General features: G+C 40.9%; 1 protein-coding gene across 3 annotated transcripts in view; it reads left to right on the top strand.

The window, feature by feature from the left end:
- The window catches only part of XYLB (xylulokinase), a 168,111-nt gene that overhangs the window by 29,183 nt on the left and 113,468 nt on the right, over window positions 1–25,460 (top strand). For all 3 annotated transcript variants that reach the window (XM_078871467.1, XM_078871457.1, XM_078871474.1), the window contains exons 9-12: window positions 4,117–4,235; window positions 12,758–12,839; window positions 14,814–14,854; window positions 20,499–20,614. In XM_078871467.1, the coding sequence (XP_078727593.1) occupies window positions 4,117–4,235; window positions 12,758–12,839; window positions 14,814–14,854; window positions 20,499–20,614 (358 nt within the window). The remainder of the gene's footprint in view (window positions 1–4,116; window positions 4,236–12,757; window positions 12,840–14,813; window positions 14,855–20,498; window positions 20,615–25,460) is intronic.

Raw genomic sequence — 25,460 nt, forward strand, 5'->3', positions numbered from 1 at the left:
GTGACTTTAAAAGCATGGGATATACAAGACAGAGCAGAAATAGTTTGCCGAGTTATATTTTGTAGCATCACTTTGTGAACTGCGCATCTGTACAAGCACTTTTGTGCGCAAGGAATGTGAATAATTATGAATGGTTTAACAAAAAAAATTAAGCATGAAGGTGAGCTAACAAGTATACATTTTGTAGTGGGATTTTTGTTTTCACACAGATTGAACCACGTAACTTCCTATTCATAGAGTGGTTGGTGTGAGCCACGCCTTCAAAAACCACACATTTGGAGAATTTTTTGGTTTATTTGTTAATATTCGGCATGCCATGAGTCAACCCCCCCACCCCTACTTAGCCTTACCCACCCCCACGGCATTCAATTAATCACACAAATCGGGTTGCAATTTGAGTCCAGAATTGATAATCGGTTTTGAGTTCACCATCTACTCTGTATATTTTAAAAAACAAATTCGCTGCATTTATTAAAGTTTTGTCCTTTCACTGCCCATGCATTATTTGATGCTTGTCATTAACTGTTTTGTGAATACATTTAATTGATAAATAGATGCGTTGTGACATGTCTAGTCTATATATTTGATCAGTAGCTTTAGTTATATCACTGACTCGTACGTTCAATTGCAAGGTCAAATCCTCGGTGGTCAACTCAGCCTGTCATCTCCCTGCCATCAATAACATGAGCACCAATAGAGACTGGCAGTGGTTGCCAGGCAATGACTGGCCCTGCTCTTGGATTAGGTTGTGTCCATGACTGGCTTAGATCCACCAACAGAGGAGATCAGCAACACACCTTTGCTTGTTTAAATAGGTAATTATTATTATACGTATTTATCCAGGAAAGCCTCACTGAGACTCATGACTCTCTTCAAGGAAGTCTTTGACTTTTGACTTCTGACATTGGTTAAGGAATATGGAAAAGTGCTAACAGCCATGCCCTTTTACCACCTTGGGCACAAGAGGTTTCTGAGAGATTGAGTATCCATTGTAAATGTGCTATAGCTCCCATTCACACGACATTATTGAAACGATATCTCTCAGCCTTAAACATTGCTTTTATAGCCTCGGCAGCCATGCTTATCGAGATATTGACGGGTACCTAAATTGTGCTCAAGACTTGCAATTGTTCCTTTAACCTTATGTGTATGTGAGGCCAAATAAAACATATTTTTCGATGCCTGCTGCATGCATACAATTTGACAATTTGCATTTATATAACATCTAAATGTGACCACATCTCTACACGTGGGAGAGACATGCAGAGAAGGGGAACCAAGGGAAAAAATATCAAAACAAATTAGGAGATGCGGTTGGGGGGCAGAATGAGACAGAAAATAAAGTTGAAGGTATGGTAGGATGTGATGGAAAACAATTTCCTAGAGAAGATACTGGAAGTCATCGGCAGAAGAGAAAAGAAATGGTCTGTAGCCTCGACTTGAATTTTTAATTGTAAGTCAAGCTCACTTTAGCAATGGTGCCACCAGGCCAAATATATAGTATTCATGATCACATTCTAAATCAGACAGAATATTGCCTGATCGTTTATGCCATTATAGTTGATTGAGTTTTTGCCCACCTGACGATAGGCATTCACCAACGCCCATGAATCCCGGTTGATGAGCATAGAGCCAGGGAAACAGGGCCTGATTTTGTTAAAGGCATTTTATAGAAATAACACTGTTACAATTACATTGTCTGCAATAGGCATCTCAATTCGCCATGAAATGGTCATCTTACAAAAAACTAAAAACAATCAGAATCAACGCTGTGGACAGCTAGCATATCATTTTGCACCATGCCTACGGATTCCATACATTTTCACAATTGTGATTAAATTAAGAAAGCACTTACATTTAATCTGATTTATACTGCCTCATAAGTTGTGCTTTTTTGTAAATCTCTCATTCGCTGCATTAGCGTTTGCATATTATGTACTATGCTTAGATGTATATGTTAAAAACAATTCTCATGTGATATATGTACAACAAATCATGCGTGGCAGATTAAATTGTTTTAAATCTGTATATGTTGTTTGTCATTCTTTCACTTGACCCGTGAGACCTAGAAGCCATATAACGCACCACGATGCTTCAAATAAATACACTCTTGAATCAATACTCTTTGGTTCTTTCGGTAAAGTCACGTAGGTATAAAATCAAATAAATCACGACGTTTTGGGCGCAACACAAGCGTCCATTATCAGGTGGGAAAGCATGGTCTGCTGCTGAGGCAGACTGTTTTTAAAAGGTTTGAAATGGGTGTAGCTCAAGGGTTATAAAGAGGTGGCCGGGGCTAGTGATGTTAATGTGAGAAATTAGCATGTAACTAAGCTACACCCATTTCAAACCTTTTAAAAACAGTCTGCCTCAGCAGCAGACCATGCTTTCCCACCTGATGATGGACGCTTGTGTTGCGCCCGAAACGTCGTGATTTATTCTATTTTCTACCTATGTGACTTTACCGAAAGAACCAAAGAGTATGGATTCCTGCAGTCACGAAAGCTTCAAATCAACTCTTGAATCAAATGTTGAAGCATGAAAGCAGGACAGTTTATTGAATCATTTACAGGCCTACTTTGCACAACGTACACATAAATAGTAAAAAAGTACTTGGTACAATTCAATATATTGGCCCATACCTGTTGAAATAGATATACATTGTAATCATTTCCTCAATTCGCGTTTATAATGCATGGTACACTCTCGACAATAAACAAGATCGTACTGCCCGACGTTACGGGTCGTATGCGTCCTTAATTACAGAGCCGTTTTTTTATATTACAGGGTTGGCCATTCTCTTTTAATAAACACGCGGTGTGAGGATAAAATGAGTGGGGGGGGGGGGTATCAAATATGGTATAATGTATGAGTATTTACATTCCTAATATACAGTATGTGTTTTAAAATTAATAAACTGGTAACGGGGTTGGGTTAGTAGTGCAAATGAAGTTACATTTAATCCATCAACAAATGCACCTTGCAGATAAAATACATTATCCAAGTGTAATATGAGTGTCCAATAGATGTTAAAATGTACATATTGTCTTCTAAACCCCGGGGATACAGTATTTAAGGAAATATTAATTATGCTTGTGCTGTAAGTTGCCTTGGGATGAATGAGTAACACACATTCAATACTTTATTCGTTTTCGGTTTTATCATTATTTTTTCTTTGCCAAAGATTCAGGATGTGCCGAGACGAGATGTGGGAAAAATGTTGTTTATAGCAGCATTTCTTTGACCATTTTCATGTTGAACGTGTGTCAATTGATTTCCTTTAATATATTTGTTAATTTGGCTGTTAATTGTGTGACAACAAAGAGGAGGGCAGTGAAGAGTATTGAGTAATTAAGTTGAACCCCGTTGATTTAAATCTAGCCTCCTTTTTTAGCTCGCCACTAAAGTATCCCACAGAATGTTTCCATTTTTAAATCCTTTATATTAAGTTCACTTGCTTGCTTGCTTGCTTACGACCGTGCAAATATTTCGGTCGTTTTTTAACCCACTTCCCGTGATCCAATCGAGCCGACATTTTGCAGACAGACTCGTTATGCGTGACAATGTATTTTCGTGAAAAAGAAAATTCCAAAATTTTACACTTTTTAGGAAAAAATAAATTATATTTAATTACCAATTGCTTAATGGTGGCAGCCATTCATCTGACCCATAGGTGGCAGCCATCTCAAGCCAGAGGACGAGAGGACTCTAGCCGCCACGCATATAAAGGATTTATAGTGAAAAACTTTGTTTTTACGGGTTAATTTTTTATAACCACCAACCACACAGTTACTGTATCACCATTACCTAATTGCGCAACCACATTGTGAGTGATTTCGCCGGATGTTCGCTAACACACATGCGCATATTCGTTTCATAAAGATTTTTAATAGAGGCTCTTAAGAGTCCATCATTCTACAAATGTTACCCGTAAGGTGTTGAGCCTCATGGGGATACACCCGGCTGCTTACTTGTTCTGTTGCTAGCAACGTATGTATGTACGTATGTTGAACTTCTTTCGCACTGCACGTAGCTAAGCGTGCCTCCCTCCTGACTGGCAAGCTGCAGTAGCTGACGACACATGTGGGGCACCTGTGTGTGTGTGTGGGCTGGCAGGCTCGGGGATGAATCTTTTGGACATTCGAAAGAAGTGCTGGACCCAGCGCTGCCTGGATGCGTGTGCTCCCAACCTTGCTGAGAAGCTTGGGGAGCTTGTGCCGTCGCACACCGTGCTGGTACATACATCTCTCCCTGTCACCACCCCTGCCTTTATTTACAGCCAAACCTTCACCGATATATTTCATCATGGATCACAGCATAAATTAGTATAACCTCTACCAGTTAGTTCCATTGGTGTGATGGTCAGCACACTCGACTTGGAATTCACATATCACCAGTTCCTATCTCCTGAAGGGGCAGTTAAAACAATAAGCAAGTTTCTTTATTTGCCCCATCTCTGTCCGCCAAGCAATATAAATGGATGCACCACAGTCAATCGGCAGCTCTTGTGTGGTGGGGTAAAGCAATGGCGGAGCCAGGATTTTCAGGTAGGGGGGGCAACCCCTCCAGCAATGAAAAATGATAGGAGTTGTTAGTAAGTAAGGACTTGTCCCTTGCTTTTTATTCGACGCGTGTGCGACGATGGCGCAGCCATCGATCGAGGAACGGATTCGAACCGTGTGTGATCGGCATCGCACTCGCTGAAGGTGAATGCCTTCAGGGAAGTCGTGTACTGTATACGCAACTGCGCACAATTCTGAGTCACTTATAACTGCTTTGCTGTTACTTATTGCCAATTATGGACTCAGACTATTGTCCTATTATCTCATAGAGTCCCTGTCACGTAATAATATGCTACACAGTGGCAATGATCTGATCACAATTAGGGATTTCGATCTGATCGTTGGGGGGGCACGTGCCACCCCACCCCCCACCCCACTGGCTCTGCCGTTGGGGTAAAGTGTGGGTATTCCCACTTCTATGATTGTGGCCAGCATTGCAGAGTAGGCCAAATATGCTGTAGATGGGCTCACTAAAGCGCCTTCTATTGGAGTTCCTTTTCCCAGCAGTGGCATGATTAAGCAGTTGTTCCAATTGCCATGGTGACGGGAAATCACACCGGTGATCTCTGCATTTATTTCATCACTTCATATCCATGGTGGGCATCTTCGTGGACACGTTCTCTCCTTTGGCTATCACTCAGCTATTTAGTCTCGATCATCACAATAATCTCTTCCAGCATATTGGTATATTTATGTTCATGATTCAGTTTTCCAAAAGCACTCCAAACCTACCCCATATGTATATTTAATTCCTATAATCCCCGTTCATCTTCAATAACTGCCATATGCATATATATAGATATACTCTAGATAATAGACAACAGGAAATTATAGAAGGATTTAATACATAAAGCTGAAAAGTAGGCCTCGAGATAAATGAGCACAACGAAAGTCTGGCATCTAAATTGTGCTAAGCAATTGGAGACTTCTGATTTTAGACTTGGCAGTATATCTCTGGTTTTCGCATCTGCAAGCAAAATGTTTTAAGTTTCAAATGACTAATATCAAATCATATTTTCTTGGGTGAAAGAAATATGCAAGCCCGATAAAAGATGTGCACAGTGCGTGGTATACATGTATTGTGATTGAACGCGTGGTCTTAGTTATTGGTTGACAACTATGCACAGGATGTACACTTTAGCAACCCAGATTTGCTGCTGTGTGTATGTCCAGACTGTGTATAAGAATTACTTAAGGATCTGTGACTTGGCATTGTATATTATACCCTCTTCCTCCTACCTCCCTTTGCATGTCTGTGTATTGTTGCCTTCCTCGTGATAAAAAAAAAACATCATTACAAAATGCAGTCATTCCATTAGGCATCTTCGTTTGTAGATTTTCATAGGATCATATGGTCAGTTGCTGAAATTTTCCTAGATGCGTTAACGGGAAACAATGCTCATCAGTGACTCCAAAGATAAGGGTTATGTAACTAATAGCTTCTAAACAAAACATCTCACACAATCAATGGCTTTTGCAACATTAAGTCAGCCAGCTCGCTGGAGACATCGTTGAGAAGTGGGCTTATGGTAAAACCCATTGAAGCCGGACTCATTTGGGGAAAGGACTTTCTCGTTATGGGGCATGCCCTGCATGATGGAAATAAGTCATTCATGAATGCTCAATTACTACATGCACACATAATTAACACCAAACACATTTAATTAACACTTCAAGTCTTAATCACAATTAACTAAATGTTTACAATGTAATATTTACAATTCGATAACATTTATCAATTGTACTGCACAGTTTAATCCAAGTGACCACCATGATAAAGGGCTGAGGTTCATGAGATATATTAAGGCTAAAATATTTTCTGACGGAATTGAACAATCGATTTAGTTTGTTGGTAAAATAAATGTAACATAACAACAAGAGAGAGCACAGGCAAAGCAGTGGATGACGGGGCATCCTCGAGCGTGTGTTTTTCAACTTTCACACAGCAGATAAGTGGACAGCTTGAGAATTGTGAGCGCACAAACGCATTTAAACTATGTGTACTATACTCTTAGGTTTTTTCGGTAAAGTCACGTAGGTAAAAAAAAATAGAAAATTATAGAAAAAAATAGAAAAATAATAATAAATCACGACGTTTCGGAGGCAACACAAGCTTTCGTCTTCAAGTCTTCAGGTGGAACCGTCACAGCTCAATTGCTGTGTATCAATCAATGGCTTGAAGACGGAAGCTTGTGTTGCCTCCGAAACGTCGTGATTTATTATTTTATTTCTATTATTTTTCTATTAATTATATTTTTCTTTTTTTGCCTACGTGACTTTACCGAAAAAACCTAAGAGTATGAATCCTTGCAGTCACGAAAGCTTCAAATCTAGAATTGTGTGTACTATATGTGTACTGTATTACAATTGTTTGGGGTAGCGTCTTACACCTTCATGTGTTGACAAACGCATCTCAGATTTCCTTGTACTCGACTGATCTATGCGATGTGAATGCACAACTCCGTAGCCTACCATGCACAGCTCAATAGGTGCACCAATCACGTCTCGACCAGTGGTGTTATCATCCTTTCTTGCCATATCCTAACCAAGCCCAATCACTTATCCTTAACAGTCAATGTGATATTTTGTATTTAAAGCTTTCGTGACTGCAGGGATTCATATTCTTGGTTCTTTCGGTAAAGTCACGTAGAAGGGAAATAATAAAATAATACAAATATAAAACAATAAAAATTCTCACGACGTTTCGACTGCTTGTGTTGCAAGCAACAAGCAGATCTGAAACACGGCAAAACTGATTCTTCCGCCGTTGCCGATCATTGCTACAACGCTGTGGGCTCTCATGAAATTGTCTTTTCTGAGATTAAGGTGCTCTGCAAGCCTCCTGGCTACCATCACAGGTTTGTACACGAGGCCATCCAAATATACAAACACAGATATAATTTCAACCCTGATGATGGGTATAAACTTAGTAATCATTGGAAAGATGTTATTAACCATGCAAAAAAGATTTAACTACACATATTTGGAGCATTCCTGGCAGCAATTTTAGCCACACCACCTCTACATAACAATAGGCTCAGTCAACCATTCTACACAACAAAGACTAATTTCCTGGCTGCGATTTAAGCCGCACCACCTCTACATAATAATAGGCTCAGTCAACCATTCTACACAACAAAGATTCATTTCCTGGCAGCGATTTCAGCCGCATCATCTCTACATAACAAAAAGGCTCAGTCCCTTTTACATGCACCTTTACATCATCCGCACCTAGTTTACACAACAAAGGCTCTTTCCTAACAGCGTGCTTCAGCCGCACCGAACCTCACAAAAATAATATTCAGGGCCTAACTTGGCTCCTCCCACCCTCAACCAGTATATATAAAAATACGGTTTTCTTGGAATTTCTCTCACTTGATACAGCTATCGTGCTGTGACTGTTCCACCTGAAGATGGAAGCTTGTGTTGCCTCCGAAACGTCGTGATTTAATTTTATTTTGATTTTACTTTTATTAATTTTAATTTTTTTACCTACGTGACTTTACTGAAAAAACCTAAGAATATTTACCGAAAGAACCAATAATATAGTCAATGTGATGTTTCTGATTTTAGTTTGTTTCCTGATCCACGCATTTTGTTTTACTGTCTTTGAGGTGTAATTACAAGTATGTACCTCTCCATGCTGCTTTGTGTACCTTTCAGATTTTGTTCAATTAGTCAATGTCCATGATTCTGATCCATTTGTCTGACCTGGTCACGTACATTGATGGTGCATTGAGTGGCAGATTTGTGCCGGGAAGGCGTCACGTGTTAAACAAAAATTAATTGTCTCAACTTGACTAAAAACTGTCTTCTTTAAGCACAACTTCAAACTGCTCCCATCCACCTTCATTTCATCAATTTGAACCCGGTCCACCATAATGAACTGCCTGAGGTACACACATTCTGACGTGTTTTTAATTTGTATCCCTCTAACAGATATCCTCAATTGCTTAGCATATAGTTGTTTATCGGGTATGCTCCCTTTGGTGAAATGTTTAGGTTATGTCTGATTAATATAGCTATCCTGTATCCAGTAATGTTATTAATATATGTGATGTACAAATCCCGACATCACAAATATTAATGAGCACATGGTGCTTATGTCTGGTAACAGCTCTTGCTGACCTGCTGTTGTGTGAAAGTGATTGGAATATTACATTATTTACATGCCCCGCTGGGATTGTCTTTTGAGCAACTGGTACATGAATATACCTCTTAAAAGTAAGGTGTTAAAAACATGTGTAGGTCCCAGAAGACGCTTAGCAAGATAAACCAACCATATTCTTCAATTTGGTGTAAGGGGAGGAACCTGGTGTGATAGTTACTGACCTGCGTTATCTCGCGCTTACACATGTAGTGACATCGCGGATGTCACTGAGTAATGCCGGCTCTAGCGAGGCACGGCGTGCGATGCATCGTCATCGCGGACACCCCTTAGGTGGGTGCAGTACCAGCCCTAGAGGGGGCTCGGTGAGCGCTGGGATAGCGCTCAGTGGCACCACGCGTGGCGTGCAGTGCCGACTCCTACAGGAGGGAGTGTGAGAGTGTCAGCCATGGGATGAGGTTACCCCAGGCCATGGCACCCTGGTTGACCTTGGAAGGCATGTGACCAGTAAGATCTACACAGGGGCCTCAGGTGAGGGCTAGGGGGTGGTCACGTGTGAGGGTGAGATCCTACGGGAAGGGTTGAGAAACGACAAGAGGTTTCTCGAAGGTGGTCGTGGCCAAGGGCGGGGCCAGCCACGACCCAGCAGCATATAAACTGGGGTCCCCACAGGGACCGGGGTTGAGCGTTGCTGTTGTCATCTGAAGATCTACATTCTATGTCCAAGAAGAAGTCACCAAAACGTGAATGAGGATCCAAGCCAGGGTCTTGTCCGTTGCAGTTACTCCCAGTAACTACGTAGTTAGCCAGGTGGTCCACCACCATAGGTTATCTGGTAAAGGGGCAGTAACCACTTTGTGTTAATGTGTTGGTGTTAATAAATATGTGTAGCCTCCAAAGAGTACATCTGCGACTCAGTTGAATCCACTACACACGTAAACTTAATACAAATTGTTGACTTAAAGCTTTTGTGACTGCAGGAATTCATACTCTTTTGGTCTTTCGGTAAAGTTACGTAGGTAGAAAAATAATAAATAAAAATCACGACGTTTCGATCGCAACACAAGCAATCGTCTTCAGGTGAAAAAATACAGCAGGCGAACTGCTGAGGCAGGAGAAATATAGCGGGAGATCTGCTGCAGCAAGAGGTTATATGATAGGTTTGAGATGGGTGCAACCCAAGGGTAAGTGGGCGGGGCTCAAGATGGAATTTGCATGTAAATATAAGATCGGAGAGCCTGATATACCTCACGACTATGGTGCTGAAGAGGCGGCCATTGTATTGCTAGAGATTCGAGATTAGCATGTCAATGTGAGACGGCTCCCGCAGCAGCGGCTGTGTTAATGAGAAGATTGGCATGTCAGTGTCAGAGAACCGGGCACAACGCCACCTCGTGGGCAACAAAAAGCTGCGGCGTTGGCCGCTGCACTGTGAGAGACCAGCATGTCAACGCAAGAGAACCACCGCAATGGTGGCCGTGCTAGTGAGACATTCAGCCTATTAAACAACGAGAGCCACCGCCACATCGAGGAAAAGGGAGCAGCGGCTATGTTAGTGAAACATTTAGCCTGTTAATGTAAAGACATTTAACAAGGTAATGTAACTCCAATCTTACATTTACATGCAAATTACAGATTGACATGCTAATCTCTAGCAATACAATGGCCGCCTCTTCAGCACCGTAGTTGTAAGGTATATCTGGCTCTCCGATCTTATATTTACATGCAAATTCCATCTCTAGCCCCGCCCACTTACCCATGGGTTGCACCCATCTCAAACCTATATAACCTGTTGCTGCAGCAACTCTCCCGCTATATTTCTCCTGCCTCAGCAGTTCGCCTGCTGTTTTTTTTTCACCTGAAAACGATTGTTTGTGTTTCGATATAAACGTCGTGATTTTTTTTTTCTACGTGACTTTCCCGAAAGATCCAAAGAGTATGAATACAAATTATATGACCCCTTGAAGTGCCACTGCTTTCTTTGTGTATCACAATCAATGGTATGCCCTACCATAAGTTAAGGTCAATTGACTGCCAACAATATAATATTCATTGGTTATGACTCACCTCTAGCAGACACTCCTGCTCTCCACTGATAGAACATTCGTTAGCTGGATGACCCTGAGTCCATAATAGGGTGGCTCTATTTCTGTTCACTGGTATGACTCACTTATAGTTGGTGGAACATTGCTTGTACATTCATTTGTGTGGACAACCTTTAGCACAAAGGTCCAGGAAATTGTTCTTTGAACAGCGATGCTCCTTAGTAATAAGAAGGATCACTGCTTTAAGCATGGCACATACAAAGCAGCATGGTGCATGACACCTGGCTGCTGCCTCCTTAATGACGGCCGCATTTATTCTGCCATTATTAGACAGCGCATGCGTGTCAGTTTCAGATGCTCGTAAAATACTTAATTTTGGTGTATTGGACTTCCTTTGCTTCTGAAAGCATGTTTCCCTGCTAGTTGCAATATCCATGGATTTGCAGTTGCAGCACAGGGAATAACAGCAATAAAACTTAAACAAACTGGTCAGGCGAGTGCGGAATTTTGTTGTAATAACAGTATTGTAATAAAAGTGCTCTGTACATACAGAAAAATCCCAAATGAGTCGCAAGGGTGTTTGTGGAGGGACGTGGGGTTTTCAGTTCATCATTTCATATCAGTTCCTTATTTATTTTTGGAAAGAGCTCAATAAATTATAGGATAATTTGGGATGCAAATTTATCCCAATGTTTATGTGTACACAAGTAGCATTTTAGGATGATTAATTTGCAGTAACGTTTTGAATACATATTCAAAAACAGGATATCTGAAACTATGCCTTGTGTGTGCAATTCCACTAGTGCATTTATATGAATGTATATGTGCACGTGCAGCTGTCGAGAGTTGCTTGCAACGCGTCTGATTACGAGCGTCTTTGGATGTGAATGTGCTTGGCTTGCAATAAGAACACGTATCCACCTGCGCCACGGCGGTATCTATTGCACAGCGAGAAACGCGTGTTCCATGTCACTGAGGAATTTGAGTGAAAACTAAATGCGTAGATGTACAAAAGGCACACAATGCAGCTGAAATTCTAGTGTATAATGCATGTTTTACACCCGGCCAGTGCACAAGCAGCTATTCTGAAAAGGATTTGACCATATTTCATAGTGCTTTTCTCTCCCATTTCTTTAAACCCAGCTTTAATTACTGCTTCGCTTGTACTTTTAAGGCAAAACTTTCAAACATTAACTGTAAATGATTTCCCACGACTTAAACCAAGCGTCGTATTTCTCACCCAGTTCTTTTCCATTCTTGCGTATATATGTTAGGGAGAAATATGCCAATGTCGAGTCTGGATATATTTATAGATAGGTTGAAAAGTCGTGTTCAAATATAGCTCACATATTCGTTGGGTCTTTCGGTAAAGTCACATAGATAGGTTCAAATAAAGTAACAAAATAACCAAAAACTACGATTCTTAGATCGCAACACAAGCGGTCGTCATCAGCTTACATACAATTTTCATTTTTGTATTACATTTCATTTTCGACTGTTAAAATTCACTTTTTTCATCAGTATATAAGCTTCATAACCTTCTTTTATTCCATTATTTTGCATTACAAAAATATTACTTTGGATTTTTTGTTTTGTCAATATAACTATTTCCTTATGGCATCCTTTTGCATTTTCCGGTTATATATACCTATATATGTTGTTTATATACATATACTGGTGAAATATACATATATACCTATATATAGAGAATGTTTTATATAACCATAATCTGACCATGCTGTTGGGCATATGTTTGGGCTAGGTCGGACTAGGTCGGGTGAGACAAATGGGGCATAAGTTATATGTTTCCTGTGCTACACCTACTCTGTATTTAAACTCTACTCGGTATCCATGGTTCTGGCTTGGTTCAGCAAATAGCCAGTGACAAACCACCCATTCTTTGTGGGGGGCTGCACTGGCGCAGCACGGATATACCAGTGGAAAAGCATTTAACCTAATCATGGGTGTAATGCTGTGCCCATCTCAAAGGCGCAGACTGTGCCAATTGCCCTGTTGGACTATCTCCCTTTCTTATGTTTCAGGGACCGGTGTCTTCATACCTGGTGCAGCGCTATGGGTTCTCTCCCAATTGCCAGGTGGTGGCTTTCAGCGGTGACAACCCAGGTGCGTGGAGGAGTGGCAGTGGTGGCAGCTTCTATTGTCTTACCAACTCCTCTCTGGCCCTAACACATCGAACATGCTTGTAATAGCTGCTCTCTGAATAACTTTGTCGGTTTTTAATGCCACGCTTTGTTTTTTAATACGATGGTGATGGATTGTAACAAAGAAAGGATGTGCCAAATGTAAATCGAGGGGCTTGCAGATATAATGAGTACAGTTTTTTTAGACCCTGAGGTAATTGGCACAAATGCAGAGATGGCTTGCTCCGGCAGATGACATAGAAAATGTGGCTCCTGCTATTACTGCTGGTGTGCTGTTGCTGATGATGATTTTCTTGGTAGTAAAGTTGATGGTAAAGATTCTGGCAATATAATTATGCTGGCGATAGTGCAATACGTGATTTTAATTGGTGAACAAGTCAAAATATATCGGACTTGCAAAGTCTATAGCATATCGTGAACTGCTATCACAACATGTTGCTTAAAAACACTGTAATCATGGTGATACTATGTGCAGCACAGCACTTGGAGGACAAATGTTAATGAGTTTAATCCATTCCTTGTCTAACAGCCTCAGAATATTTCTTTGGATTTTATGAAAAATATGTTTTTTAGTTTATTGCTGAATGCATGAAAATATCTACAACTTCTATTTCAGTTTTTGTAATTCATTTCAGTGCCATTTACCCTAATCATAAATTTTCACCTAATGGTTTATTTCCGTGTCATTTTGCTTAAATAGCTCAGAGGTGACGAGGGGTTAGAGGAGGATATAAAATTGGTGGTTGGGAATTTGGCCACTGCCGTGTCATGGCACATTGAGGCGGTGATTTAAAAAATCCATTGACCTTTCAGATTCCCACAGCTGCCAGGGTCAGAGGGTGTGATTAGATTGGGGGATTAGTGGATTCCAGTGAGCAGGGAGAAATCCTCCCCATGTTTGAGGGTTCAATTAATAAAACGACATAACAGCATTTCACAATGAATAAGGGAGGATTAATTACAAGAACTTCATGAGACTTTTATGGAAATCTTAGAACAGTTTTTTTTGCAAGAGTGATGAGACTCTCAACCAAGAGTGTCGTTATATTTTAGTTAATTTCTATATTTGTAATGAGCATAACATCCTCGTAAAATAGCTTCATAAAAAAAGTATGAATATTTTGGTCTATTGTAGTTTAGATTTATATAAGGGTCTAGATACATGGGAACCAAAATGCAGTGTACTTTGTCCCCGTTAGCAGCATATACACAGAGTTATTTATTGAGTTATTTATTGAGTTATTTATTGAGTTATTTATTGATTGAAGTACCCTTGTAAGTCATATTTTTGCTTTGTTTGGGTTCCCAACAGGCTATGTTTATGTTTTTCTTTTGTAACGAGATTCTTGTGAAAGTTGCAGCGTAAAAATAAACAAATGAGGTAATACCCCGGTTTACGTTGGGGATGCATTCCTAAAAGGTGTGACGAATATCAATACGATGTAAATCAAAGCAATTTTTCCAAATCAACAAAATAATGCACGTATATAGTATATTGTACTCTACAGTACAGTAAAATGGTTCAAAGAAAATATTTTCTTTGAACCATCTACGTGACTTTACCGAAAGACCCAAAGAATATGAATTCTTGCAGTCACGAAAGCTTTAAGTCAAGATTTAGTACGGTACATTTCTTAATGTGCGGCGCAAAGTAGCTCATCTCCAGGGTAGGTCGACGGGAAGGCCGAGGCGACGGATGTGAGAATGGACGGATGATGCCGTCAGCGACGTAAGTGTGGGTTGAGGCGACGCAAATCAGGTGGTGTTATTAATAAAGTGACGACGTATTTGTCAAATTACGTAAAAGGGGAGACATAAATCGGTGTATTACTGTATCATTATTACTATGATGAAGATTTCGGTGCTGATGATGAAGATGGTGATATAGAGAGGAGCATTGTATCATCTTAATCATGTGCCATGGCCCTTTGCACAGGTTCCTTGGCTGGCATGAGACTCCAATCAGGCGACATTGCGGTAAGGCTCCTAGTGTCTGTGCTGTACTTGTATTTTTCAATAATTCTGTTGATAAGAATTGTTGGAATAATAGGGAAGAATGAGTATTGGCGGTACATGCATACATACAAATAAATACATTTTCGTTCCATCAGCCTATTGGCCTTCAGGAGAAATGTTTTCTCATACTACTTACTAAAATAAAATTGCTCCCAATAGTCTATGCCACCTAATCAGATTCGCCCAAAAGTAATGGCATGATGTGGTGACATTGTAACACATCATGATTCACTAAAAAAAAGTACACCTCAGTATCACAGCTTAAAACTCATGTCATTTGCCCAAGAAATACAAATTAGGTGTGTATTTTTTAACAACCCATCCCCTGATGGGTTGTTTAACAACTGGCTCTCAAAAAGGCAATACTATTTTTAACAGTGGAAATATGATCTCTGATTGAGTGATCATAGTAATTCAGGGACATATCTCGCTATATATTGGATCAAAATAAGTTACTTGAGCCCTAATTATTCTCAATGTCATAATTATTAATGTGTTGCCTACAAGTAATTGTCTCTACTAATGAGCGATTCAGATAATTATCAATGGCCTTTTGTAGCATGCTGCAATTTGTTTTATATATCAGGGAATATATGTACACACACACGTCAGTAAATTACATTTTCTTGGAAACCATTAATGCCCGCGGTTTCCTTTTCTAGAGGTCTTGACCTCAGATTGTCTGTTACCTTTGTAGTTTTTTCGTGGTAGAGTGTGTGGCTTTTGTAGAAAAGAGATACAAGTGCATGCATACAGACTGTATGTAGACACTAGACATGTGTTTATATAACAGGCGGGCCACTCCAACTCACAAGACCTCACCTTACCTGCTTTGAACCGGAAATCTGAAATTTTTCCTTAAGATGACAGACACTTTTTTGTAGCACAATTTTTATTTTAAAATCCACCATGTTAATGGTCTCACTCTGGTCACAAACTAATGTAAAAAAAATCACGTAAAATGTGAGTTTTATTGGCTAATTTTCACCTCTGTGAATGAAACAATATAAATTTGACTGTTGTGTCGATGACTCTCAACGGCAGGATGTGTGAGAAAGTGCTGCCCCCTGTTTTGTGGAACAGGTCACTTGAAGGTATCTCAGTGGTAGTCCCGTGATATCTGCTTCTGTGGGCAATTATCTAACACGAAGGGTTGCACTGCACTGTGAGAAGTCTGAATCGACGCTTAGTCTCTTCACATGACGGAGTTAGTACAACTGGAACATAATTGGGAGAAATATGTTTTATAAGGCAGCACGTTCATCAATAGCACTGCCTTAAAGCATTGAATTCGTACTCATATGTGGTGGGCAAATATTTCTGCCACTGACCTTTTTCGTGTTTATAGGATTTGTGTCGCGGATAATGCTGCAAGATTGTCACAAATTCTCCAGAGGTTCCCATCCATCATTGGCATCTCTTTGAGTCAGAATATCAAAGCATTTAACTTTGCATGTACAACAAAATAAACATTGTGGCACTTGTAGTACGTGCAAAGGCTGTGCTTATTAATGCATTGGTTTGTAATTTTATGAGGCTATATTAGAAGAAAAATTACCACCGTAATTTTCCTGTGCATAATTTCAAGCTAATGCCTGTATTAGGGGAGGCTGGGTGAGTTAGCAAGGCATATAATTGCTGTGCCATGGCACTGGCAAGCACTACTATGCTTATTAGCTCAAATATGGGCAATCAATGTATCTAAACCAGGTATTAGAACTGTTAATATTTCAGGCATCGACCCTCCTCATCGAAGGCCATTGCCCAAAAAGGCCATTGCCCAAAAAGGCCATTGTGAGGTTTTTTCTTTTCTTCTTTTTTTGTGATTGTACCCCACTGGCAGCAGTCTATTAACTGTAATCACAATGTCATCTGCACTTTGGTTTTTCACTTAGATCTAGCCTAGCCCTGAGGCACGAATGAGTTCAGTCAGACGTTGAATGAGAGGAGAACGTTGAAGTCACGGCAGACATCATTAGGAGGCGTAATCATTCGGGTACCATTCCTTTTCGAACATAGATGGACTCGTCCATCTGACCAACTGCTAAATCGCTGTTCGTGGTGCTGACGTTAGGACAAACCGCCACTTTTTTCAAAATTTTCTTGCTGTCTATTTCACACCTGATGATGATTGCTTGTGTTGCAGTCGAAACGTCGTGAGAATTTTTATTGTTTTAGATTTTATTATTTTATTATTTCCCTTCTACGTGACTTTACCGAAAGAATCAAGAATGTACCATTCCTTGTTGACCGCATGAGACTTCACTGACTGCTGAAGTTCCATAAGGATATTTTTTTATCTTGTAAAATTCCTGCTTTAGCACGTTTGAACGTTTTCCCCACTAAAATGAGAATGCGGTAGTGCTTATCCTCAGCCATAGACTCATGGTCGTTGCTTCCACGTGCACTTTCTGGCGAGAGTGACTCGGGTTCGAATTAACAGTAAATGTGATTCTTTTATTGAAGTGATGGTCAGAAGTAATTTGTAAATACTTCGTAATTTATAACGTATTACATGTTAGTTATATACTTTAGGTGGTAATTACATGAAAATGTAAATATATACTTACATTTTTTAAAGTTTGCTGGACATCCCCCATCACCGCAAAGACTTTTCCCCTAAGTATTCCGACTTCGAGAGGTTTTATTCTCTCTGCATTGGTAAGAAGATGATATAGCCTTTGGTTTTTCATCAATACATCGGCAAAGTACTGCTTTAATTTATGTAATGGACGCCTCCTATTAGTCTCAACGTTATGTGTACAGTTTCTGCTCATTGCTTTGCTATTCCCCGTGGCATTTGTTGAGCGGCTGCCTAGAACCATTTGTTACTGATCTTATACGTCATATTTCCAGCTCACCTGCAGTGCTGGTATTTTCAACTTGCGTTCCAAAATATATATTGTGAGCAGAGTGCAAATTGTCCGCATGGGATGGCTTTTCCAATTAATTTCAATTGCATTACGGAATACTGTAATGACATTTCCTCTTTAATAACGATAGCAGCATTTTAGTACTCTACCATTGCATTCTGGCACACCTTCAAAATTAAATATCTCTTTACATTTGAGGAGCCCAATAATATAGCAGTGCCCCACTGCTGTTGTGCCATTCTGCTGTTTGTGAGCACACCTTTGTGTGTTGTTAAATCTGTTTTCAGTCTGCACGCATTTTCCGGTTGTAATGGGTTTTCTCATCGCGTATAGAAGTTGGATTTGAATTATTGTTGCCTATAGGCAAGTGCTATTGGGGGTGACTGTAATATAGAGAGTTAAGCCCTCCATATATTGACTCCCAGAGGCATAAATAAGGCAGCAGTGAAAAAGTATGACTGTACTCTACTGGTGAGTCATAATGAGGATGAAACTAATCTACAGTACTGCTGCCTGTTGGGATGGTCACATTTTTACAAAAAATGTATTGATGGCCTAAACAATAATTATGACCACATTCAGCTCTGTCGAGCTGTTGGACTAGACACGTTCGTAAATGCAATGTGGTGATCACGTGACATGCATGCAAGGCATGATGGGATTAGTGCCTTCTTTGCTTTGTGTATCGTTAAATCTACGCTCAAGCTCAGCAATTATTTTAACTGTTCAATGGATCAAATATGGTCTTTGAAATTCACCTGAAATGAAATGTCCCACAAAACAATTGTTGACGATCAAATGAATAAATAATTTCTTCATTTGGAGAGATAAAAGCTTGCCGATTTGCAATATGTCTTCATGCAATACCTTCATACGAGTATAGAGCATCCATCTTGTGACTGAGACAAACATAAATTAAGAGATTGCATGACCAACAAAGGTATTAATTAAATTATGATTAAATTCAAGTGTTCACATGGGGCTCCACTAGCAAGACAGCTCAAATCCCTGAATTCATCTATTTGTGTGTGCTGCCAACAAATCCATCACTGTCGAGCCGTAACACTCACATCACCCGAAGCAGACCTAAGCCAAAATTCAACATCACCCCTGCTGCTCTCAGAGCCCTGTATGCATGTGATGACGTTGTTATAAAACTTTCCAACAAAAGTGCTGTGTTGGACTGGAAAACGGGCTTGTGTAAAGAGTAAGCAGTCAGACAACTGTGTGACGTCTCTGCTTGCTGTGCAGTTGACCTCGCAGCAAGACATCAACAAACAGCCGAGGATTTGTGACACTTTTATCAGTCTGTGTGACTTGCCTGAGAATGTAAAAAAATTACCTCATTACCCAAACTCCTCAGACGCAAACCATCTATTTCCTGCCCAGGGTACAACAATGGTATCAGTCTATAGTTTTCCTTCCGAATAAAACTTGGTATACTCTTTGGTTCTTTTGGTAAAATCACGTAGGTATATACATGACTTTACCCAAAGAACCAAAGAGTATAGATCCCTGCGGTCACGAAAACTTCAAGTCTAGATTAAACTTGGTATATTTGGCCATCGTTCCTTCATTCGTCCGTCCCCTGCCGACTGACATTAAGGACACAAATCATGCCCCACAGCTGTTTAAAAACCTTTGGCTTGCAGGTCTGCAGGGTTTTTGTATTTTACATGTGATATCAGTTCCATATTTCTAGTAATTCCCAATAAAGGTGACCTACAAGTACAACCACACTTCTTTTGTGCCCAGACAGAACAGACACCATCCACTGCAACATTCCTAAAGTGTGGCAAAACTTGTGTTCAACCTCAAAAGTTGTATATCCAACGTATGCCACTAAATCCAGATGAGTGACGTGGCTATGGACACGTGTATGAGTCTTTGTATATACCAATCCCTTTATGGATATTTAGAGCAGCAAAGTTTCCAACAATATATAGGGACACAACTGATTGTTTTGGTAGATACATTTTGAGTGTGCGAGCAACCATCAGCTCTTGCTCTAAAGAGGGCCTCAGTTCCTTTATTTGATCTACTAACACCTTCCATTCATCAATACAATTCACCAGCGAAATAATAGAAAGACAGCCTGTCCTTTGTAGATGTAGGGAGGGTAGGGTTTTCATCAACATGGAGTGAATAGTTTATTTTCCACTGGAAAATTACCTTCAACATTTTTAGATGGTGCCCTCTCGGTAGACCATGAAGCAGCAAAGCAACCGGTCAACTGATAAATGACAGGGCCCCATTTGTATTAACATACCACCCATGAAATCCTGAGCATGGAAAAATAATCCTCAACCTTCACATTCTCAACAGTGACACAAACACTTTGGCCATTTTTAAAGGCGTCACCTTTGCATTTCGCAGAGTACAGCCTCTGAGACCTGCTGGTGCCCAGCTCTTTGGTTTTGTACTAGATCCTTTAAGGCTCTGCGGTGATACACAGCTTCACCATGGCAAGAGCTCATTGAAAATAACAATTGGCATTGCACCAATCGTATAATGCTGTTCTACAGTAACATTCAATCATTTAATCAGTTTTTATGTACATTTTTGAGCAGGGCAAAAAATGCGAAATTATTATTTTTTTTCCAAGCGGTTTTAATGACAGTTCATAATCACTTTTTTGGCGGTCTGCACTTGCACCCTATTACTAATGCCAACCCTTTTAATTTGCATCACAACAGATGTGGGCCTTGCGTGTCTCCTTGTGGGTCGTGCAGGTGAGCCTGGGGACCAGCGACACGGTTTTCCTGTGGCTGAAGGAGCCACGGCCGGCACTGGAAGGACACGTGTTCTGCAACCCCATCTTCCAGGAAGCCTACATGGCCCTTATCTGGTCAGTGCAGCTCTCGGCTTCAAACAACCCGAGCGTGGAATGCTCCATGGCGCCAGCTGCCCTGCTGAGTTTCAATGCCCTGTTTCGTTGGGGTCGCACCCGGGCTGTTTTGCTGCCGTAATGTCACCTGCAGGACATGTGCAGCCTTCTGCGACATCGCCCCAACATGTCGGAATTCATTCTCCTGTTACTTTTTATTGGTCGTAAAAAGTGTTCGCTTGTTATGAGGGGAATTGACCATAAGTTGCATTTTCTTGATTACATTTTTAATTGGTTCAACTTATGGAGGAGATGGGACTGCCTTTATTATTTTTATGTCCAGGCGGCTGAATAAAACTGCACAAACTGATATAGTTTGTACAACATTAATAATTTTGTTCCCACAGCTACATGGTAGTTGCTGTAGAGATTTAGCAAAGCATGCCATCTGTTGCAATTTGAGTATTAATTGGAATGGCCATTGGTGGCTTATGACAGCCAATGGATATGATCACCACTTAGTGCTTGTTAGAGCATGGGAACAGGTTGATATTTTTGTTTTGAACGAAATGTCACCCAATTAGCCAGGCTTCCTTAGTAAAAAAAATATATTTTCAAATACCACTTCTTTGCCTTTGATTTGCATCAAACCCTCCCATATTTTGTGGCCGTTGAGAAGTGGAAGAGTGGCAGCACTGTTGGGAATTGCTCTGTTTTTGTGCCTGCACGCTGCCAGCTCCCGTGCGAGCCCAACCCATTCTGTTGTCCGCACCCTTGCGTGCGTGTACACTCGTTACAGTTACCGAGATGTGTTGTTGTGTCCCGCTTAACTCTACTGTCCCACTCCCCCTGTTCAACAGTGCCTTCATGGTATTTCCCCATGATTAATTGCTTCCTTTATCCAGGGTTTCCTCCCTTTTCAGCATGGAGGCAGCTCTTTAACCCATCCACTCGAAACTCTTTTCTGCTCTCACTGCTACCAATGGGGCTTCTTGTACCAGAACCATTTGAGTGGCCAGGTCATTGTTCTTGTCGAATACAATGTCCACAACAGTCCTTGGCTGTAGAAAAACCACACGGAACTTGTAATGTTGGCTGCGGAGCTGACATTGTGCAGTTGAGAGGAACCTTGAACAACGAGTGAACGGTGCTACTCACCTCCCTGATTATGTTTGAGATTGGAACAGTTTCCTAGGCCTTTTCCTGAGACCTGAATATGTTCTAACTATTTTTAACTAACTCTTTTTATATTACCGGAGATGACCTATATGGCTCTTTTTCAGAAGTGACCTGGCCACAAATTATAAATGATGACGTCACCCTGCTGCTGCTCTATTTTAGACCGGGAGCAACAGGAGAGCTTCACCATTCTTGCCTGATGAAGCTGATTGTAATTACCAGCGAAACGTCATACCCAAATTTAAAAAATGCTGTTGATTCTCTCTTCAACACACCGGTGGGCTAAAGAAGTGAATTATTTTGTCCTTTGAAAAACGTGACAATTTTTTTTTTACTGTTTAGCCGTGTCGGGTGGTGGAGGGTTACGACACATTTATAAATAACGCGATCTGACCCAAAAAACAATATTATGAAATTATAGTATTCTTTGATGCTTTCGGTAAAGTCACGTAGGTATAAAATAAAATAAATTAAATCACGACGTTTCGGGCGCAACACAAGCGTCCGTCATCAGGTGGGACAACCACAGCAAAAAACAATTGCTGGGGCCTGACACCATACCTAATGTCGTACCTATCACTTCAGAAATTGTTTCTTGCTGTGGTTGTCCCACCTGATGACGGACGCTTGTGTTGCGCCCGAAACGTCGTGATTTAATTTATTTTATTTTATACCTACGTGACTTTACCGAAAGAACCAAAGAGTATGGATCCCTGCAGTCACTAAAACTTAAAATCTACACAAATTATAGCTCAACGAAGTGGCTTATGTAGACATTTATAGCAGACAAATAGTCCAGACGAATGTTTCTAAACAAGGCGGGAAAAACCAGATGACCAGGAGAAAAACAAGCACATGACACAATGCGTATTCACAGTGCATGATGTGTGTCGTATACTCTCAAGAATAATATTTACAAGCCTTGGGGTCCTGACACCATACCTAATGTCGTACCTATAATGTGTGCCCCAGAAATTTCACCAGTTTGTCAGATTTACAAGCTATCACAGAACACATACATGCTACTACCAACCTGAAAGTGAGCTTGCCTCCTGCCAATTCTAGAGAAAGGATGATCCATCTTACGTGATAACTATCGTCCTATGGCTCCGACCTCATTACTTTTGCAAAGTGATGGAATCTGTCATCAATCGTCAGAATCTCCATCACTTAGAATCGATAGCACTTCTTGGTGACCATGGCTTGCGGCAAGTCCATTCTAATGGGGATTTCCTAGCTTACGTGACTCACATTTGGATCTCTAGACATTAGCATTTTGGAGAGTCCACGACCCTTGCTCTTGACATTCATAACGTGATTGTGTCCGGTATCCAACACCACTTGCCAAGGTGCCATCATGTGGGGTCCACACTCATCTGAAGCTTGAGTTTTCTGTTTTTTTTACAGACAACTCAATATATGCAGTTAAAAGCAACCTGTTTGGCACCTTCACCATCAACTGTGCTGTAAGACGCAATTCTGTCACTGACATCATTCTTCTCTTCACTAGTGACTTCCAACAATATCAACCATTTCTTTGCTGATGGCAGCACTCTTCACTCCATATATCCATTCAAATCATAAGCAGAGATCAGCAGACTCTTCGCTGTCCAAAGTGCTAAAACGTCAAGGACGTGGTTACTTTCAACTTCAATAAAACCCAGTCATTGCTAATGTTATGAGGTTGTTAATACCGTGGTTCCTGTGATCGCATTTCAGAATGTTGCTCTTATCCGTATTGAATACACCAATCTGCTTAGCATGAGCATTTCACTTGACTTGCTTTAAAACAGTTGCATTGCTAATCTGACTAAAGAGGCATAAAAGCAGCTTGGATTTCTATGTCGTGCCAAATCCTTCTTCAGCTCTAATCGGTCACTAATACTGTACAGAGGGCAACCCTTGGCAGTGGTACTATACTGGTAGGAACCACCTGGTTCCACCAGCCCACAGGGGATTATTGTGTCCGCCCGTCCGTCGTGCATCCAAAAATGGGAGGGGTCGGGCTGGGTGGAGAGGGGAGGGTGGGGAGGGGCTGGGTGGGGAGGGTCGAGAGGGGCTGGGTGGGGAGGGGCTGGGTGGGGAGGGTGGGGGGTGGGAGGGGTGGGGCTGGGTGGGGAGGGGCTGGTCACCCCGTGGTGCCCTTATAAAACTCAACGTTTAACCTACTCATGCCGGCTTGTACCCGCCCTCACAGTCAGCCATATTTGCAGAATACACCACGCCGCCGTTGACCCTGGCCTTTGACCGAGCAACCCAACGTTCCTACCAGCTCCCTCCGCAGGAATGTGTTTAGTGTCACATTTGCTGTGGAACTCCTTGTCCTTACGAGGCTCTATTGTGTTCAGCAGACTCTCTCGCCATCGTTCGGTCACATCCCTGTCACTCTTTTATTGCTTTCTGTCACTTTTCTACGGACAGATTCGTCCATGACTCGTTCTCTCTGGATGGCGATTTCTTGTAATCCATCATGTGTCCAAACACCATATTGTCTTTCTTCTATTTTTCTGCACTACTCAACTTTAGATTTCCTATAGACTTTTTTTACCCAAGTTCCTCTAGCCTCAAACATGTTAGTTATTATCTGCTAGACACACATCAGTGCTCTTAGCTGTTGGCTGAATTGCGTTATAGTATGTGAGGGCAGTGCTCAGCAAATGTGATTTTTTTCTTCTCAGCAACAAGGGTCTCCTTTAGCTGAGAAAAAAGTTCCTCATTAATGTATATTGTTAAGGGGCAGTTAAACTAAAAAGGCCAATCAATATTTTTTATTTTATACAATAACTGAAGCAAAAACAAGCATATTCTTTGCACAATTTAGAGACACAGTTATTGTGAAGTCATAAAACACAAGTGTTTCGTTACTCAGAGAAGCAATGGGCAGTGTTAATATATTTTATCGCGTATGGGTCAGCAGTGCAAATACCACATTCCAACGATGGGCGCTATTTTATCCACAGCACAACCACTGTCAGATTTCCACAAAGTGGTACTCATGTTATTGACCCTGGAGGGATGACGAGCTGAGCGGACCACGGACTGGCATTTTAACTGACGACCTTCCCATTTTTGAGTCGAGTGTTCTGCCATGGTGCTGACCACTACATCGGTGTTCATGGAACCTTTCAACCTTAAATCTACTTCTGCATGGCAATTGCTGAAAGGCTTAACTAAAGCATGTCTTGTACTGGAAATGGACGGTGAAAACCCTTACTGTCACTCGGATAACTAGCAAGGTGCCACTTTATAGATCAACAAATAAGCGAGTGCCATTCACATTCCCAAATCCCCCTCGAGTCGTGTCTTGTCTTGGTAGAACAATTCCTATCGCAAATTACACGTGGATTCAGATTAAATAGTGAAGTGGCAAGCATTATCAAATGACACCTGCTCTCATCAACGCAAACTAAGCTTCAGCTCAATTTCATTTTAATCCAGGTGGTGGTGTAGATTTAGGGCTTGACTGACAGACCAATGGTTTATCGTTCAATTCCCTGTTCAGGCTGACTTTTGCCTATTATATTTGCAGAGTTGATAAACTGAGTATTATTATTTTAAGTGGTTATACCGTGGAGCAGTTGTTCTCTGCCATGAGTTTAGGGCCACCAACATAGAGGAACATGGCCTGATAGCTCATGTTCATAGGCAGACTTTTGAATACCACTTTTGTGAGTGAAGACAGAACGTT

The sequence above is a fragment of the Lampetra fluviatilis genome, chromosome 2, assembly GCF_964198595.1.
Source record: "Lampetra fluviatilis chromosome 2, kcLamFluv1.1, whole genome shotgun sequence".
NCBI classification, from domain to species: Eukaryota; Metazoa; Chordata; class Hyperoartia; order Petromyzontiformes; family Petromyzontidae; genus Lampetra; species Lampetra fluviatilis.